The sequence below is a fragment of the Strix aluco genome, chromosome 6, assembly GCF_031877795.1.
Source record: "Strix aluco isolate bStrAlu1 chromosome 6, bStrAlu1.hap1, whole genome shotgun sequence".
Classification (NCBI taxonomy): domain Eukaryota; kingdom Metazoa; phylum Chordata; class Aves; order Strigiformes; family Strigidae; genus Strix; species Strix aluco.
Genome location: NC_133936.1, coordinates 29,352,362 through 29,373,585, shown reverse-complemented (window position 1 = coordinate 29,373,585; position 21,224 = coordinate 29,352,362). Strand labels below are relative to the sequence as shown.

The following is a 21,224-nucleotide window of genomic DNA, read 5'->3' as shown; positions in this document are numbered from 1 at the left end:
TATTCAAATCCCTAAACTAACTAAACTAGAATTAAAATCACACCAAGCAGAAAATATACCCCTTGGGATTTCCTGAAGAGCTGATTTTCAGATTTGCATATGCATAATTAAAGATAAATATAGGGAAACTTTGTGCTTATAGTGAAGTTGAGTGCAAGACACGAATTGCTTTACTTCATTTGAGTGGATTTTCACTTCTACATAGCTGCATCCTAACTGATTGTAGGTTCACGCTTTCATTCCTTTTGATGTGGAGCATTTACCCCACCTTTCATGTACAGAAGAGAACCACATTCTCAGCAAAGAGTTCAGAAGAAGAAAAATTTCTGTTGTCCCACAACAAGAGAAGAAAGAGACATTTCTAAATTACAGTCTTCATTTTCCTACCATTATAGTAATTCCTTCTTTACCTTTACAAAAGGCATTCAGCTCACACCAGAAAATTACTTTGAAACAAGAAAAACACGAACTACTCAATTAAACCATTCAGTGATTTACTAAGCAACAACACTTACATACCTGCAGTATTTAATATGATTGCTGTGCCTGCTGTAGGCCAGTTCATCACTGTCCTGTAAATTCACCTCTCAATCTAAAGGTCTAATCTTACAAAAAGTCCCTACATTTTTCAATGTAGAATATGCCTTCACCCCTCCACAACTTAACAGGAAACATGGACATTTAATAATACTTGGGGTTCAGTGGCAGGTAAGGAATTTAACAATACTGATATACCACACTTTCATGTGAACTGTTCTGTTGCATTGACTGTTGCTAGTCTTTTTGCACAATCCTGTGCGAAAGTAACTTGAGAGAAAAAGGGTTTACAAAGAGGGGATCAAGGTAGACAGCAATAGATTATATTTATTAGCTAAGGGCACTGAGATAGTTCCCTAAAAGCAAACAAACAAAAAACCCCACCCCAACAAAACCACACTATTAGCTCAAGAATACTGTAAAACTCCGATTGGCTGGATAGTGTCCTAAAGATCAGGAAGATAAGAAATAGTTTGAACCCCGTATCTCAGGAAAAGTGAGAATGTCATCAGAAGAAAGTGAAGGAGAGAAAATGAGGAGACAAGTTCTAGTGTGACCTTAAAAAACATTTATTGCCAGTCTGACGCAGAAAACAGGTATGCTACCTAACATATATGCACACTGGCTTCTTGCATTATGATCACATTCTTTCAGGTTGCAATTTAAGGACAGAAAACAGAGATGAGATGTAAATGTCAAGTTCTGAGTACAGTAAAAAGTACTTAGAACAAAGGGAAACTCATACTGTTCAATGTAATTAAGTGATTTGAAAGATGAACCAGAAGATGAAAAAATTTACTCATGTAAAAACACTCAGAACTACCACAAATAAGCAGACTATGAAGTTCTGCAAAAAGATTGCAGGATATTAGGTAAGTAGGAAATGCAGGTGAAATTCCCTGTCAGTGACTGCAAAGTGATACACATAGGAGTAGAGAAAACTCTTGACACATACACAAAGGCGGCTATTTTAGCGATTACCACTCTGGAACAATACAATAGAAGTGCACTGGATTGTTCTTTGAATATATGTTTAGTGAAGTCAAAAGGAAACTGACATTTAGAGCCTTAAGAAAAGTCCAAACACACTATCTAGAGAGTTAATGGTGTGCCTAGTTTTTAAATAGCATCTAAGGTTTCATTCTTCCTATCTGAAAAAGGATTTAATATAATTCAGAAACATACTGAAAAGGTGGCAAGGGTAGTTGGGCACATGTAGAAAAATTCCTACAAGGAACATGGACTAGGATTCTTTGGTTTAGAGTAAGAAGCAGTAAAACGGGATACAAGAGGAGTCTATGAAACTGTAAAAGCTGTGCATAAGTTGAAAAGGAAGCTCTCACTGACTGTCTTGTACACAGTAACTAGAAGTCACCAAGTTTAACTATCAAGTAGCACACCTAGGACAAACACCAAACAGTATTTTTTCCTGTGCAATTAAATCATGGAATTCATTCCCATGAGGATGTTTTGGAAACCAAATTTAAAAAAAAAATATTAAGAAATGGACTAAAAGTTAGAGAGTTATCAATGGCACAATGGTCCAGACAGAACCTATGATTTAGGAAGTCCCTAAACCACTGACTACACGAAGTAGGAAACAGATGCCCAATGGAAGAAGGACAAAAAAAATAATTCACACCACACCCTACATTGTGCCTTACCCTCTTTGAGCAGCCTCTGCTAGCCATAGCAAGAGATTGAGCATATCACGTAGTTATATTAACTTTGATTCACAGTAATTGATATGTCATTTCACACAGGCTTTGTTTGGTGGCAGGTTAGCACTGGCATTTTTCTTGCAGTACACTAATGGTACAGATAGAAAAATGTCAGAATTCCTGAGTGAATTGGAAATGATCACAAGGGACTACAGCTCCCAGCAAAATGGGAGCAGGAGCAAAAGAGTGAGAGAATTTAACTTAAGAGGCAGTCATTGGCTCCATGTTCAAGACCTCAGGAAATGATGTTAACAGATCCAGAGAGATCAGAGGAACAGCTAAGCCACTAAACAAAATGTACTGAATTTTCAGATACGAAACAGTTTAGGAGAGTAAATAATTGAGTCTGTCTATAAGATATATGTAATGTTTACAAGCAAAATTTAAACATTAATTTAAAATTTATCTTCTTAATTTCTATCTTGACATTACCACACATGTATGAAAACAGAGTTCCTTGTACAACCATGAAGACTTGGCAGTCTATAGTAGTAGAGAGAGTTTATGATTATTCTACTACTTAACCAGAGAGATGACAGCATGTCCCCTATAACCATTTATTATGTAGGGTTATAAGAAATATATAAGAACCTCTAATGAAACACATTCCAGTAATCTTTCAACACCAGAAATGTAAAGCTGCTGGCACTGAAGTATCAATTCTCAAAGAGGTTGTTCTAAAAAACACTGAATCTGTGCAACAGCTTGGCAGCAAAAGAAGTGAGGACCTGAAGGCAGCAAGTATTATTCATGCAAAAATAGAACAAACACTGGCATTTCAATATTGAATCAGTATCCCTTCCCCCTTCATTTAAATATCCACAGGCAAGACAAAACGTAATGTTTTGGCTATAACCACTTTTCCCCAGACATTAGTTTTTCTTGCTCATGTATAATAAAAAAGACTGTTAAAACAGAGAGCAATATTAGCAGCCCAAGCTTCAGTGTATTTTTGCTGAGCTTTTATAAGAATTTTATTGGTAGGAGCAGTGAATGATACTGGAAATAACTTATTAGAAAACATTAATTGAGAAAGTGACATTTTATTAAATGTAATACAGCTCGTGTCATTAAATTCTTACTTAGATCCTATATTATGTTAAAAATCTCTTCTATCTTTTATTATTCTTTGTAAAAATGTACCAATCCTACTTCTACATACAAGATCTGGACAGTACACCACAAGAACGTACAAAGGACTGACAAGAAGCTCACTATGTCTGTGATGCACATCCTTAAACAGACATACAACCTAAAGTTCGTAACTGAGTTAAATAAGGATTGTGCACGGGTGCAGTGTTTTGCCTTTACAGTTGCCTTGAAAGATTGAGGACAAAACTTTAGAAGAAACAGTGCAAAAAAACAAGTTTTGAACCTGTGACTGGCAATAAGCAACAAGCTCATGCAGAAAGCAGAATGAGTATTAGCTCAATAATAATTAATACTACGACTTCAAAATTAGAGAAAGAAACTGCTCCCAGTCCATGCCTGGGAAGCCCCAGCCATGCCAAACCCTCCCTGACAGTAGCCCTCAGCAGCACTCCAGAGCATGCTTTCCATATCTGACACACATTCTCTTCTGAGGCAATCATATTTTTTTGCTATAATGCCTTCTTATCACCATTCTTTAATTAAAGAGGTGTTTATTGAAAAGGATTTTATGAATGATCTGCAAACTACTCATCCTGATTTTTGGATTACAGCTGGAGAATCCTTATCTGAAAGTACAGCTCTTCCACATTCTTTGTTTTGAACTTTTCACTTAAAGTTACCTGCTGCCATTCACCTGTATCAGTGGTTCCAGACCAGTTGCTTTTATATGTTTTTTAAGGAAGTGTTTAAAGGTATTTGTTGCTTTCTGATCCTTTGGCAATGACTAAATCTACAGGGCAGGCTAGCTCTGAGGATGACCCTTTTCTCCTGTAACTACAGAATCAATGTAAATTCCATACAAGAGAAATATAAGGTAGATCTAAACAAAAGGATCTGATCCTTGAATATTTACTATACTTGAGTCTATATCTAATTTTTACCTGGAGTCACACTTTCAAAATATTGAAGTCACAAATGATTTACCCCTAAATTATAAGGGAGTTTCTCTTGAGCTTTACAGATATGGGCTCTCTGGTTTTGGTTAAAAGTACCCCACACAGTCATCATGGCAGCCTATGAAATTACTTTTTGCAGGCAACCCAGATTCCACAGTTGTCTAGGGAAGTGAGAAAAATCATGCATAATTCAACTACATCAAAGAAAATACTTTTCTCCTACTGGAATGTATTTAAGTATGTGCTTGGCTTGAAGGATAAGAGCACACGTAAAAGGACCGGGGTCAAGACCATCTCAAATACCTAAAACTTTTCAAATAACTTGTACCTTACTGAGTCAGGTGCAAACTGGATAGATAGTACACTATGCCATCAGAAATGAAAGAACACAGGAAACTAAGTGGTCTTAAAAGCTCTTACTTATATGCTTGCATACGCTCATATATGTAGGTTTTCTTTGTACAATGTACACGTCTACCTAATTTTATTTAATGAGTTCATTAACGTAATTCCAATTTGTAAATTAAGGGAATGTTTCTAACCTTTGAACAGGTTTTACGTTTAAGTCTAAAATAAGCAAGTGTACTTTATGAATATCACGCTTTTGTATAAATTAATTTAGCTTATAATAACCTGGGACATAATCTAAATAGTCAGTGCAAAAATCATTGCACTCATTAAAGATATATAGAAAATAAACATTTTGACAACATATATTTTGCACTCATCATTTGTTTTTTATCCAACCTTACGTGTTGGGGCAGCGAGCTAGAAACTGTTACTTAAACTGGAATTTCTGCCAGGAATCTAATTCACAACTTCTGAGTCAGCTCTCCCACCCTCGCTGGATCTTCAAGCCTCAAAGTAACATAGTGTGCACTTACTCTAATTAATTAACTGCTTTTCTAGTGGCTGTGGATTTCAAAAAACAAAACCACAAAGCACCTTCTTTTAGCACAGAGAAGGATATCTAGAGAGTACCTTTTATTTTTTCCTGAGGACTGCACGTGACAAATTGCTGAAGAATAGTATCATTGCGCCGGTAAGCAGCTGCAAAATTATGACTTCCATCAAAGGCTGATTTTTGGAAGAGTCCCTGGTCTGAGCGTTCCTAAGGGAAAAACAGAACCACACATTATAACAAAAAAAAATTAAACGTTCAACAATGCAGAAGATCAGCCATCACTACAGACAGTACACAAATACAGTGTAATGTAACATGTTCACTGTACATTGCTTACTTTCAAATGAGAAACTTGAAAGATATCTTCAAAATGACTGTTTTTGCTGACCATGAAATAAGACGGTATCTAAAGCAATAACAATCATTAAGAATGATACACAAAAACGAGGACGGTTTTTTTTATGACCCACAACTGGCTTCATTCAAATTCTCCATCTGGGAGGGCAGCTTGTGACATTGTCAACACAAGAACACGGGCAATGCCAATGGTATTTTTCTGCCAGCCAGCTGGTTCCCTTCTCTCAGAGACTGAGTACATATGTTCTGATGATCACACACTAGAGCAGTTTTGCAAGTAAGGAGTTACACCAAACTCCCAAACGCAGGTCTTCTGGCTAGCAGCTAAACAAACTCCTGTCACACCTCTAGTCAGCTTTTCTTTTTGAGACATTTCCCACCCCCCCATACATGCCATATCGCCTAATTTATTCTCCTGAGCAGTTGCTCAAAAGAAAAAAAGGGGAAAAAAAAATTTAAAAATCACAGTTTCTAAAACTGGGACAGACCCAGAAAGACGTTTCTGTACTTGTTATTCAGTGAAAAAAGAAAACCCACACAGGGGAATATTGTGGCTAGTTTTCAAAATAACCTTTATAGTTTCTGTGATTTTATATCTGTTTCTTGAAGGGGCCTCCAACTGGCTTCTATTTTTAAAGTGCATGTTCATTATGCCAGCAAATGTTACAGTAAATATATCATTCCTTAAATTTCATAGTCACATCTACAAAAGAAATGTATGTATCTAACCCATATGATTTCTTTGTAAAATGATGTGAGAAGTTTAATGCATTGGCAAATGATTGCCTGCAAACCAATGTGTAAGGACACTGATGTGTTACATCACTTTGCAACCTGCCTTTCAAGCTTAATAATTATAATTATAGTATCATTATACTATAACAACAATAAAAAATAATTCTAAAAGGGCAAAAAAATGCACCTCAGAACACAAATCAATGGTGGGATGCTCAAGCAACAATATGGCTGCAAATGGAGTCTCAGTGGATAGGCTGTACATGCAACATTCTCTCCTTCTCAGTGAATCATGAGTCATTTGAAAAGGTTATTTTGAACCTCAGTACAGAAACACACACACCACAGCCACTGACAATTATGTTTCTTCTTGTTACCTTAGAAATTCTTTAGTTTACATAAGATTCCTTACATCATGAGGTCCACATTTACTACTTTCTCATGGATACTGCTAGCTAAATTAAGCCTTGCAACATCCAAACTGCTACTACATTGGAGACTTGTACCCACTGGGATAGAGAGTCTTAAATTAACAGTGACAACAGATCTGCTTTTCCAGCTCTTTGATAAATGACACAATCAATATCCCAACAACTGATCAGTAACCAGCCTAATTAGAGTATTCAGCTTATAAAACATAGCTGTCATGGAAGACCTCCATTAGCGTCCTGACCAATAAAAACAGTAATGCATTTCTAAACGTATTCTCCTTCTACCAAGCTGAGATGCAGTACTCAGGAAGCTGGTTTTGGGAAAGGAAAGAATGGGCAACAACCCATTTCTGCTATGGTCTCCAGACTCAAATGGAATTACAATTGAACCTAAAGACTACCCTATAAAAATTAATTCCTGTCTAAAATAAATTTGATTCAATCAAGACCTCATTATGCATTCTTCACAGGGCATGAGTCAAGATTATTTACCTCTTTCATACATCTATTATCTAATCTATCTATCTAAAATTCATATATCTAATATACAAAACTATACACTTAACTATAAAAAGCAGCCTCATATTTTTATTAGGTCAATCTAATGTTTGATTGGAAGTTGTTTTTAAAAACTTTGGCTTTTGTTAAATGAAGAAAAATTGCAAGAGTGAGCTTTATTTGAAGGTGAGCTACCTTTCTTACGTCATAGAATAGAATCCTAGAATCATTTAGGTTGGAAAAGACCTTTAAGATCATTGAGTCCAACCATTAACCTAATACTGCCAAGTCCACCACTAAACCATGTTCCCAATGGCCATGTCAACAGGTCTTTTAAATACCTCCAGGGATGGTGACTCCACCACTGCCCCGGGCAGACTGTTCCAATGCTTGACAACCCTTTCGGTGAAGACATTTTTCCAAATATCCAATCTAAACCTCCCCTGGCACAACCTGAGGCCTTTTCCTCTTGTTCCATCACTTGTCACTTGGGAGAAGAGACCCACACCCACCTCACTACGACCTCCTTTCAGGTAGCTGCAGAGAGCGATTAGGTCTCCCCTCAGCCTCCCTGTCTCCACACTAACAACCCCTCTTCCCTCAGCCGCTCCGCATAAGACTGGTAAACAGCTTAGGAACACACTCGGCCTTCTGGTTCTTTGCAGAAGAGACTTCTAAGCTCCCCAAAAGATGAAGGCGTGTTCTCTTATTCATACACATTCTCAAAAGATATTTACTGTATGATAAGTATATCAAAGGACAGGGCCGTCTCCATCCCTACAGCCTTGTGCACACATCAGCCTCTCCACCCCACAAAGCAGGCACTAGCTCGCACTTACTCGGCACTTTCAGTAGAAGTCTACTATGCTTCAGCTCCTCAGCTGCAGTACAGAGCCAGTGCCCTTCCCAACCTTTTGAAGTCAGACTAGGGTGGGCTTTCTGTTAGGCTCCATATTGCATATACCAGGAAGCTGGCACATAAGCGGGTTATGTGTGCATTTCTAACGGCAATTTACATGTTATCTTCCTCAAACATGTCAATTGGACCTTAAATAAAATAAGGGTTGATGTCTCAAACCTCCACACAAGAATTGCGTTACATTTGGTTTGGGTTTAATCTTTTAGGAGGGATTTGCTTTCACAATAGCAATGGTATTAGCTTATCTCACTAGCACACCATTACAATATCCCCGTTACAACAGGACAGTTCTGAAACACAAATCCCAAACTGTTTGCAACTTCTGAAATGTAAGAGACATTTCTACCAGTATTTCAAAGCTTTAAACAAGCTTCAGCTTTCTGGAGGGAAGAGCCACAGGAATTAGAAGAACAGAACTGTACCTGTCAAAAATAACGCAAGCTCACTACACTGAAACAGTTTCCCAGAACAGTACCAGGACCTGCTCCAATTCCTTGGGCCAGAACACAGTCGCTTCTGAAAAGGAATGAAATACCAACACAACACCTCACCTCCTTCACCACTGTCTTACACAACAAGGTATACCACAGGAGGCACTTACAATTCCTTGCATTGAGGTAGTCTTTGGAGCCCTAACTGGAAAACAGAACAAAAAGCCCCTTCCTCCATCCACTTGCAATCTAAATAGAACAAGCAAAATAATAATCACAGAATCACAGAATGGTTTGGGCGGGAAGGGACCTTTAAAGGTCATCTTGTCCAACCCCCCTGCAATGAGCAGGGATATCTGCAGCTACGTCAGGCTGCTCAGAGCCCCGTCCAACCTGACCTTGAATGTTTCCAGGGATGGGGCATCTACCACCTCTCTGGGCAACCTGTTCCAGTGTTTCACCACCCTCCCTGGAAAAAATTTATTCCTTATATCTAGTCTAAATCTACCCTCTTTTAGTTTAAAGCCATTACCCCTTGTCCTACCACAAGAGGCCCTACCACAAAGTTTGTCCCCATCTTTCTCATAAGGCCCCTTTAAGTACCGATAGGCCACAATAAGGTCTCCCTCCCCAAAGCCTTCTCTCCTCCAGGTTAACAACCCCAACTCTCTCAGTCTCCAAGGCGTATTATAAATAAACCCCTATGAGGAAGTATTTAAGAGCTCAGCTTAGTTTATAGCAAGACAACCCACCAAAGAGTGCACAATAAATAAAACATGTACTTCATAATTCCTCCTTACAACACCTAACGTTATGTCACAAAGAAAAGGAAAGCAAAAATGTGTCTCCCTCTAACATTCCGGAATTGCTAATTAACATTTTTCATATTTTCCTGGCACAATTCATAGTGACACTTTTGCAAAGTGTCCTCCCAATAAAGTTAGAGCATAATGTTCAGAAAGTAATATGCTTCTAAATCCATTTCTCAATCAATCAATGATGGTAGTAAATCAAATAGAAAATTATCAGAAAAATATTGAGCTAATTATACCAAAAGGATACTTGCGTTCTCTTCCCCCCTCTGATATTTTATGCAAATACACCCACAAACATGATTGTTCTTAACATTTTAAGATGTTCCAGCAATGCTTATTAAATAAGAAACTTGAAATCATCTCTTGGAATTCTATAATGAGATTTATTACAACCTTTTATACCACAAATCCACTTGTATGTATTTTTATTTTAATGAACTGTACAGATGTTGAAAAACCATTAAAATATTTACTCAAGGGTCAAAATTAAAACTGGGTTGAGTAGTAAGGGCAGCCAGCATACATACATATTATCTATGTAAATATGAAGAAAGAGTGTGCATATGTGAATGCATGAAAGAGAGGGAGCAAGAGAGATCATAAAACCAAACTTTTCCAAAATAAGAGGTGATTGACAAACATCAATGTATATGAGGTCTAGAAAACATAACTTCAAATTTCTTTCTTCTCTTATTTTGTTACCTTACTTAAGGAAGTTTTATGTTAATCAACTCAGAAACCCATCCCAAAGTGGTGGGCCCTCATCTGACCAGGTAAAGTAAAATATTAATTCCTTGAAGGTAAAAAAAAAAAAAAAAGAAAAAAAAAAAAGGAAGAAAGAAAAAGTGGAGTGAATTTAAATACTAACGAAACTGAAAAAGCAATAGTGAATGAAAATCCAAATCACGCTAAGATATTGAAGTCTCTGACCATGACAACAAATGAAATCAGAAGAATTCAAACTGTCTCTATCCCAGCTACTGCCTTGAGGAGGTAGCAGACAGTCAAAACTACATCAACACATTAGTCCCAAATTAACCCTTTTGGGACCACATTTGCTTTTGTTCTAACACTTCGTCAAATTAAAATAAGAGGCAACATTTAGCTTGGTCTCAACAGAAACAGCAAGACCAGAAGATACCAACCAGAAACACTGTGTGAATCCTGACTCCAGGAAGTCAAGAATTCATTCTGCCAGGAGGAGCTCTCTGTGACCAAGACTTTAGCCATCATCTCCTGTATGCAAAAACACTGGGTCTGGAAAGACATTTATCTTAATAAACGCATTTACTGCTTCACCTCTATCTGCACCTCTAGTCTCCGGAGAACTACCAGCTGGATCCTCCCACGAATGTTCCCCTCCATGGACATGGAGCGCCTCAATGTTTCCATAGCCTCATGATTTGACTTGCCCAGAAGTGACTCCCCATTTACTGCAACAAGCTGATCATTTACTCGCAAACGACCATCCTACAAGCAAACAAACAAAAAAAAAAACCCAAAATATTTTTTTTAAAAATCAAGAATTATTAGGCAGAGGTGTTACATACACAAGATGCAGATAATCAGACATTGCTTTCTAAAATTTAAGAAACAAGAAACTTTCCTTTAAAAATTCAATTAATTGACCTTTTCCCCCACAATTTACTGTATTTTGGGAAGAATTCATAGGGGAATTACAAACATAGTAGACACTGCTGTTTTTCTTGCATGTACAATCTAATTTGTATAAGCTCCATAAAGAAAACAGGAAAAGGAGCTTTTGGTTAGTTAAAAGGACCCACACCATAGCTGTTAGTATCTGCAGAGCAACCGCAAAGGAGTACTGCAACATATTTTACATGCATTATTATCTGCTATTGGGGTCTGGTAAGAAACAGCTCCAAAAATTTTGTCTTATTATCTCACTAGTGTCTATCTTGTCACAATTACCATGCTACCATATGGGGTAGTGTTCTCAGTTCAGAATGGTCATTAAGACTTAAGCATCCTTATTTTAATTAATGCCATCCATGTATTTTAACATCCAAACCTGCTGCCAATAATAAAATTAGGGTTGAGCCATATGAGGTAGTCTATGCTTTGAAAAAAGTCATTCACTTTCATTGCCAAGGTTAACTGACATTTGCAGGTGTAATAAAATTGTGGACACTGCTATTTTGTGATTTATAAGTCCTATTACTGTTGTCATTATTACCTGTGATTTATTTCTTTTCATAAAAACATGTGCTGTGGACTTTTCTCTCTTTAACAAGAAAATAAGGTCTATTTAATTAAGAGACAAGAGTTTCTTTTAAAGCTTGTCAAGTTCACAATTATCAGGTTGGCAACAGAAGGAAGAAAAAGAGTAAGAAACTGAAGACATCCAATATAGAAGGGCAGTCAAGAAAGAATAGCAGGGAAAGAACTTTCATACAAATACATTGCTTGGTTAAAATTAATCTGATTCATTCATAGGCTCATTACATACTCTTCATAAGGCACTTGTCTGAACTGTTTACATATTTCTGCATCTGAGTAATCCAAAATATATATACTTTTTTGGTTTTTATTTCTATCACTAAGTTGTTCAATTAACTATTCTGCTATTGCTGCCAAGTCTAAGTCATTTGTGCTCAAGTGAGTTACAGTAGCTGTGACAAACCCAGCTTCCTTAAGTGTTATTTTTGTTGGAACTGGATATCATCATTACCACGGCAGAGTATGAATAGCCATGGAGCTGAAGAAGAAAGGCATATACCAGAATCCAAAATAAACTGGGAGGGACAAGAAGATGGAAAGACAGAACTGGGAGATGAGTCACTCAATGAAGGAAAATGAAGAGAAATAAAACTTTTCTCAGGAGGGTATGGGAATGGAGGATAGGAAACAGCAATGGCATTTGGAAAAGATACTGAAACCTCTCCTACTTCTCTGCTGAATATTTCATGCCAACATAAACTTACATACAGCCGAAGTCAATAGGTTAACCCCACCATTTCTCTACATACAAAATGATGCCATCACACATGCTAAAGTTTAGGGAGAGAAGAGTTAACATTGTTGAACTAGGAGTTTTATTATTTGCACATGTTGCAATTCCTTTGTGTTCTGTCAAAATTTGCTGAAATGAATGGAGCCATTCATGGCAACAGGAGTTTAAGGAAATAAGATTTTATTTTTTGTGAGTTTCTCTAAGACTGAAAATTTTACAGGTCCTCATGTCCTCCTCCTATGGTCCCATAGGTTCTTGGATTACTTTTTTTCCATTCTGTGGATAAACACCCACGTATAAAAACCTGTTAAAGCTTCTTACTAAAGTATATGCAAATACAATGTCAAATGCATCTTGTCATGACTGTATCTGTTGACTATGCAACTGTCCTGAAGAGAATGCATATTTTTAAATTAATCACTGCAGTCTCAGAGAGCTCTGAATTGGCCTGATTTTTAATTTGCCTTGTAATACTTTTGCATGAGACTCTGTATTTACTTATATTTTAGTAATGTCAGTTCTTAAAGAACTTCTTTCGATGCATCTCTCTTCTTCCCACTCTGTTATATGCTCCACTTAAATGCAAAATTCAACTTGAATTCAACACTTCAACCATGATCAGAGAAAAAAGGTGTGCATGCTTTATAAATGCTGATCAACTGCACTTGCTAAGTCACCTGTACAAGGTAGGCTGGAAGACAGCTGAACACTCTTCACACATGCTCAGGTAGAAGTTATTTCACAGAAAACCCTTTTGCTATTATAAAGACGGAAAAAAAATTTCCCAATGTCTACACAGTTTCCAAACACAGATTTTCATGACTGGTGTTATGGCCTGGTTTAGAAGCCTGAACTGCAAGACAATCTGCTTGGCTCAAAACAAGCTAAATGTTGTTTTAACACTTTTTTCTTTCATCTCTGAAAGGTAGGTTTCTTTGTGGCTTCTGAGTAGAAAAACAACATTTGGCATTTCAGCAAAACAGTTTTCAAATGCCATCTCTGAAACTGCAAGTGAGCTAGTCTAATAAAGGGTGAAGTTACTGTTCCCTTGCTTATTCAAAAAATGTTGGTTTTTTTTATGGAGACTCACAGCAAGGGGTAGAACCTACCACCACGTGGCTACCATATTCAGACAGTCAGTCACAAGACTCTCATGCTTTTTACAGTAGAGCAGAGAGATATAATGCCATGTTCTTTGTGAACTTATGTTTTTAATCAAAGCACACCTAGTTATTTCCCTTATCACATCAATGACATTTCTTTCAGAAGGAATTCCTTGATGGCATTTACTGCAATCATCCAATTTCCCCATGCACTGCAGAGAAGCAGCAACATTTACTGCAACAGCACTCAGAAGCCCCAAGGACGTTCAACCTACACCATGCTTGATTTGAAGAAATGCACATGTAGAAAATACTCCATTATTTCTATAATAATGGCTCTGCTGCATTTCAGTTGCAGTAGACAGCAAGTACCTGATCATCAGGAATGCATCACAAGTGAAAAGCCAAGATGTCTTGAGATGAACAAGGCTGAAATCCCTAAAGTTATGGGGAAAGATGATGCATTTAAACTCAGTCTAATGTTAGTTTTCTTCACATGAAAGGCTCTGCATAATTACAAGTATCAAGTATTCTTAGTAACCTCTTATCTCAGGGATGATAAAAACTAGACACTTCAAAAATTACAAAAGGAGATTAAGAAAGGACATAATGGTTCAATCAGCAAAAGCAACTGTTTTTACTCCTGCAGGATACAGTGTTAGAATACCAACTAAGAACATTAAGGCATTTTTACTTCTTTTGGTTCTATAGCAACAGCACTGGGTCTTACTGTAGCATGTATGATGCAAGATGAATTGATATTTTCTAAAACCTATAGCTAGGACAAAAAAAATCATAAAGTATAGAATTAAAGACTTCAATTTTTGCTTATTTTTTTAACAACTTCCTTATTGTACTTTGTAATGCCACTAACACATCAGAGCTAGATTAATGTGTTAATGTTTTGAAAAACACTAAAAATGTTGGCCTCTCTTCAGACCTTTAGTTCAGACCAATAACAGGTTAACAGTAACCAACCAAATTTTTCTGCATCTCATACATAACTCTTCATTCTAAAAAACACACTGGTGAAAGAAATTTAATGTATCAAAACCTTTATGCAGCATTAGAAGGAATAAGCATTTACTTCAGCAGTGAAACAAATGTGTTGAAGGTCGATGTATTACATGTCTTCTTTTGAAGACAAGTGGTGACTGTACAGACAAGGGGATAAAGCTCCCCCTTAAATTAGCATGATATCACAAAATCAGATCAAATTTTAAACTCTAAATGCAGAAGTGAGAAATACTGACTTCTTATGTCAGTGAGCATTCTGATTTCCTCCTCTGATAGTTTCCCAAGAAAACTTTGTACACTGAAAAGCAAATGCACACGTCTAAATCCATAATATTCCATTTCAGAGAGTTACAATGAATAGCACAGGAAAATGCTCTGGACAACTACCAGCTGGAAAGAAAGGCTTTTTATTTTAAAACTTGCTACAAGACGACATTTAAAATAAGGACATTTTAAATATTTATGCACAAATATGTGCATGCTTTTTAACTTGATACAAAAAATTTTATTAATTGCTAATACCCACTGATTATGTTTTGTTCTGTATAAAGGTCATTAGACAGGAGAAAGACAGCTGTTCTCCATGCATATGTAACAGTAAGATTCAGTAAGGTTCTTAAGACATTGCCAAAATGACTGTATTCTGTGAGTACTTGTATAAAACACATCGGAGAGATTCTCTGAACAGTTCTGGTTGAAGCTAGAGCCTCAGCTACTACCTCATTTGCTCTGGAGCCTACACTCAGATCTATTACTACACAGTTCTAATTGATGAAAGGGTTATAACAAGATAGAATAGAGAATAGGTCACAGGACCACAGGTTATCACAAGACAAAATAATCTTCCAGTCATGGTGACTAACTGTTCCAGTTGCTCATTTACTTAGGTGTGAGCACAGAAGTCCTGCTTTATTATTCTGCAGACCCTTCAAGCCAAAATTAACTGGAGTGAGTAACTATGGGAGAATAGAGAGTAGTAAACACACAAAGCTAGAAAGGGTTGTCTTATGTCACATCATAGACACAAGTCAGGTAGCCAGCCTATTAATGCTGCTGGAATATGGCTCCACAAACTTTGCTATTCAAAACAATGAGTTTATTCATGGCAATATACACTGTTACTGCAACTGGTGTGGACAATTACTCAGGGAAAGTAAGGAGGGCAGCCTCATTTTCACAGTAAAATGAGTTGTACTCTGTAGCAGACACGCACATAAATTGAGTTTATCTAAGCCCTAATTTCACCAATCGTGCCTTAACTCATTTCTGATATATGCCAAGTAGATGACCTTACTCACGTGTCATTTAGCCCTGAGTTAACAATGGACAGTGTTCTGAACAGCACATACCAGGCTCAGTTATACCTGAGAAGATCCAAGCTTTGAAATAACTGTGGGACTTGGACAAGTAAATAATAGAAGCAGGGAAAGTATTAAACATACACATCAAAGCTAAATCCTTGATTATTACTATTTACCAGCTGCTGTAAATAGATGATCATGAAAGTTTTAATGCTGTGAATTGTCTTACTCAGCAGGCTGATGTCAGTAGAGGAATTTACATACACTGAATTAAAAGGTATTTTTACAGAAAAGAGAACTGCAAGGAATTGCTGAGGTAACACAAAAGAAAAAAATTACATTATGGATCCACAAGAATTAAACATACTAGCCCTGAAAGATTAAGACTTTTGTTTCTAATTTCAAGAAAGTTACCTTTTTCAAGTTATATTTGGGAAAAAATGCAGTCAACAGATTTCTTAAAGATTAGAAAATAATTCAAACACTTTTTAATCATAAAAATATACAACAGTCCTTGTATAGTCCTTAGAGGGAGCAGAACAATTCATAATACTGTCATTTACCAATTTAATATTACCAATTCCATCCACCTCAAGAACAATCAGTAACTTCTGCACAATTGATGTCAGGCTCCGCCAAGCCACATTTTTACTACAGTGGTAAAAATAATTTTGAATAAAAAAAGAAAGAAAATTATGAGGTAGCTTTTTATTTACAGCATAAATTAAACACATTGACAGAATTGTCAATTTCTAATCTTTGTAAAGAAGTTTGTCTTCTGATTGGTTTTTATGGGTCTGCCTGTATCACTTTGGGAGGACCAAAGGCAGTGCAGGTAGACAATAAATGTAGATATCCAACTTTTCTGTCACTGAGCCTAGCAGCATGCAAACTTTCCCCTGCACTTCTGTGGGCTGTTGGGAAGTTGGGAGGCAGCCTTCTCCTTCTACCCACGCACCCTTATCCTTCTCCCCCTTCCCCATCTCATGCAGCATCCAACTGCCCCTCAAGATTTCCACCAATTCACTCTCCTTGTGGCAAATCGTACCACACACAACACCAGAATCTTGGGACAAAACATTAGTAGATTTGCAGTTCACCTCAAGGAATGAGTGAGAAAGGTATTTATTCCTAGAATGCTTATCAAGTGAGATTCAGTACTCAACATAGAAACGTTAGAATTCTGATGCAGCCACCGTCTGTGTTTCTTTCATACCTTAAAAGCAGCACCTCCATGAATAACGGATTTAATGAAAATCCCAAGATCAGCTCCAGTCTCCCGAGATTTGTTGCCTTTTAGGCTCACACCAAGTCCAGCAGAGCCAGAATCATTCAGAGGAATCTCAAAGGTCAGCTGCTCTGTGGTTTCTGGAGAAAGAATACTGCAGTTTGGCTCTCCTTTCTGTTGGAGAAAATAAGGATGAAAACATGGGTGAAAAGGGGGCAGAGACAATGCATAAACTAGTTGTATCCATAGGTTCATATGACAAGAAATAGTCCTCTTTTCCAGAAAGTAGCTTGAAGAAGCAGCTGTATAACCAACAATGCATTTAGCTGACATGTTAAAGCTTAAAATGTTATTTAATGATACCTAGGAATATGCCTAAATAGAAGGTAAAATAGCTTAGTTCCACATGATATAAAACTGATGTTGTAGCAGAATATAAAAAAGACATTTATTTTAAACACAGCTGCATTAAAAATGTAAGCCATAAAACTCTCAACATCTTTACATGCAGCTCACAAACTGTAATGATAGTTGTACTGTTAAATCCCATTCCCCTCTGAAAATTGAGTTTAATTCTTAAAAAATTATCCCTCCCTTAAACCTGACTACAGCAGGAAGTTGGTGTAACAGAAGTGAAGGGTGAAAATTGAAAACACAGCAACTTCTTCTGCACTAACTCCCTTTGTACATACTTTTATTCCATAGAGGTTTGCAGGTTTTTTTTTTCCCTTCTGGTATAGGTTGATCCCCAGATTCTTCCTAGATTAGATTGTTGTTTACAAGACTGCCAAGTCAAGTATCCATAGCTAGGGAAGATCAGAAAGAACTTCCTTTTACTGTATAATGTACCTGCAGTTTTGTAGGCTTTTATGTTGTCGGTGTGTGTTTGTTTTGTTTTTTTTAAAGCAGGTTAGAATCATGAAATTAAACAAAATCAAACTGTTGCCTGAAATATTCATACTGGCACTCTACAGAAACAAAACTAGGACAAGAAGACCTACTATGGAGTAAAGTATTCATGGAAAGCATTAGCGGAAAAGACCTTACGCATCACATCCAATTTTATTTGACTCTTCCTTCTCCATATAAATCTAAGACAAAGAATTAGTTTATGTTTCTTGTCATTTGGACATTTTCTGTTCTTTGTAACAGTGGTGTTAAAAAATTAATAGGAACAAACCTATGAAAAGGAAATACACAGACAAGTACAAGTTGAAAAAGATGACAGGGGTCTGCTTTCCAGGGTGACAAAGTCTTACGTTAAATTGTCAAGGAGAGGCCACATGCAAGGAGGAATGTAGTAGCTGGGCCAATCCTCCTTTTACCTAATGAAAGATTGTTTCCAGAGCCTAAGCTGCGGTACATACAGTATCAATGAAATTGTCAGCAAAGGTGCCAGCAATACAGATGTTTTCTCAGCAGCCAGAGTAGTCCCATATATTCATCTATTATGCTGTCTGATCAACAAGTATGATCACAGAACTAAGAGCAGAAATTGATATCCTGAAGCAACAAAAAATTAGAAACAGTAACCACTAATTATAGTTTCATTTGTTTCAGATGCTCTTTCAGCATGGGATGAGAAGCAGCTACTGGCTAGAGAGGAATTGAGTGAGCCAGAGACCTACAACTATACACCTCAATCCCAATATGCACCATGATCAAATTGTTCCTGGAATGTAACTACATGACATTAAGTCAACACAATTTGTCTAACTGCCAAATATAAAAATGACATAGCACCAACACTGACAATTGTCCTGATGCCAACACTCATCTCCAGTACCTGTGTTACTCATTTGTGGTTTTGTCTTTGTTCACTAGAAGTAGACAATTCTCAGTTACGAATCTGTCACTTTTGTTTCTTAGCTGTGGATATAGAGACATTCTGAACTTAATCCCCCAAAACTCCACAAATTCATACTTCTGTGAACAATACAGAATGATAATTTGTAAACACACCTGCTCTGACTTCCTTCAAAGGAATCAGTGTAAGAGAAAAACCCACTATTATTGGCCTTCTAAAATAAGCATTTTGCATTTAACTTTCTCAAGATTTTAGAGGAAAGATTTTTCTACCCAATCTTTTGTTTTTCAAAATGCACATATTCTTGTCAGCTGATTCAGAACTGTTAGATTAGAACTCTACTTGAATGGCACATCCTGCCCAGATTTGGAGAGAAGAAATCTGTCTCAGAGTCCCAGACATGTGACGTCTCCTGCAGCCCTTCAGGACAATCTATTTTGTATTTCTTTCCTGGTCCCCTAAGCAAGAAGTTCCTGTGTGCTGCTGCTATTCTTCCACTTTAATCCATGACACCCGCATCAGATCTTGTCCCTTCTGTATGTCAATACTGTGGTTTTGTCTTTCCCAATACCATGAGGAAAGCAGTGAGGGGGGTTTGTTATGTGTCCATGCCTACCTTCTACACAGCAGTCACAAATTGCTTTATAATGTTACCTCAACATGAACTTGTACTTCATATAAAGCTGAATTTGGTCCCATTCAGATCAATTTTTAATGGGGATGGCTGAAAGTAAGCCCTGGCACAAAGGCTATTATTCTGCAAAAAACCAAACTTTCAAGGAAAAGGTGGCACAGTATTTTTGTCAAGAAAAGATTATGTATTTTTTTGTAGCTTGTTTCTCAGGAGCATCTTACCTGTTTCACTTTAAGCTCCAAGAGGTACATTAATTTCAGGCTAAGGACTTCATGCATTTGTTAACACAAACTTGTAAAAAGCCAAAGACAACAGGATCTATACATGTCCCTCAAGCCAATATATGAAAATAAAACTAGGTAGATGAGTCTGAAATTGAGTCAAGCACCCTAACCAATACCATTCTCATTTGTACTATCGCTTTTGTTTCTGACCCACCCGTGACACTAATGACAAGGCTGTGCCCAAGGCCTTGGCAGTGTTGGGAGTGGTGGTGGCTGTAGGAGGCAGGATGCTGTCCCCTTCTCTGCAGCATGGGCACAGGCTCCGTAGCAGCACTGTGCTCAGCTCTAGGCTTCAAGAAACAAGTTGGAGGGATTCCAGAGGACAGCAATCTAACAACCTTGTTTAACCTTGGGAAAAAAAGAAAAAAAGAAAGCCTAAAAGGGGACATAATAATAGTCTTCAAAACACTTTACAGTAGCATTTTTCCCCTTTTTCTTTGCAGGCAATTTTTGACATAAGAAATAACTCAAATAGCAGACAAGGAAATGTCGGTGAGTCTCAAAGAAAACCTTTGCCCTCGATATCTGGGGAAAAAAGGCTGACTAGGTCGTCACTAGAACACTCCCACTATAAACTTACTGAGATAAAGGTATTACATAATTTTTCAGTATTATTTCTCATACAAATAAATTGCTAAAAGCAGAGCAATAAAAAAAGTAACAGAGTTGTTCAATGTTCTATAGTATTTCCCAACTTCCTTTAACATAACTATGCTGTGCATTAGCTCTTGTTAAGTAACCTCGAGATCACTGTCTGCACACCTGGGTGCCTGCATCTATCAAACATTAAGATGTACTCAGCAGGACACCAGACAAGTACAGTAAATTTTTGTCAGTATTTTGTTTCCTCTGCTTTGCTTAGTATCTAATTTGGAATCTATAACATTTGACGACCATTTTCCTTGCTAAAATACTCTGGGAAACGGATAATTTCATAATACAAAAAACTCTTTAAATTTAATTTAAGTTTAAAAAAACAGCTGCTTTTACCTACTTCTGGAGAACTCTCTAATGTTCCTTAAAGTCCTTCAGAACTGTTTCTTGTTCAACATAGTCCAATTACCATAAAAATCTCTACCCAGGATCCAGTAAAAGTCAATTTAAAATTAAAGCTGAACTTTGTTTAATACTACTATCAAAAATTTGCTATTCACCCTTCCTCATGGTTAACATTTCAATGATTTCACAGGGATGGGTAACAGGAAAGGAGATGCACATGCACAAACCAATGATGAATTCATTTTAAGATCAACTAAACTCTGTCTTTATTTGCTTAAAATTTGCATTTGCTACTTGTTGTATGACATCTGATAACAAATGCCTGGCAGTCAGTCTATATCATCAAGACTCTTTGGTGCAAATAAAAGACTGAAAACTTTTCTTTGTGGGAAAATGTGAGAAGCAGCAGAAAGGAGGAAAGCCAGAGGAGAAATAAAAAGGGATGAACAGAACTTAGAAGCTTGATTTCATCCTATACTTG

General features: G+C 37.1%; 1 protein-coding gene across 2 annotated transcripts in view; it reads right to left on the bottom strand.

The window, feature by feature from the left end:
• Positions 1–21,224, bottom strand: part of PARD3B (par-3 family cell polarity regulator beta) — a 431,776-nt gene that overhangs the window by 193,747 nt on the left and 216,805 nt on the right. Inside the window, exons 11-13 of one of the 2 annotated variants that reach the window (XM_074829348.1) lie at positions 17,008–17,193; positions 10,708–10,866; positions 5,288–5,417 (exon numbers count right to left, since the gene is read on the bottom strand). In XM_074829348.1, coding sequence (XP_074685449.1) covers positions 5,288–5,417; positions 10,708–10,866; positions 17,008–17,193 — 475 coding nt within the window. Of the gene's footprint in view, positions 1–5,287; positions 5,418–10,695; positions 10,867–17,007; positions 17,194–21,224 lie in introns of both variants that reach the window. The other variant, XM_074829347.1, reaches the window with a different exon arrangement.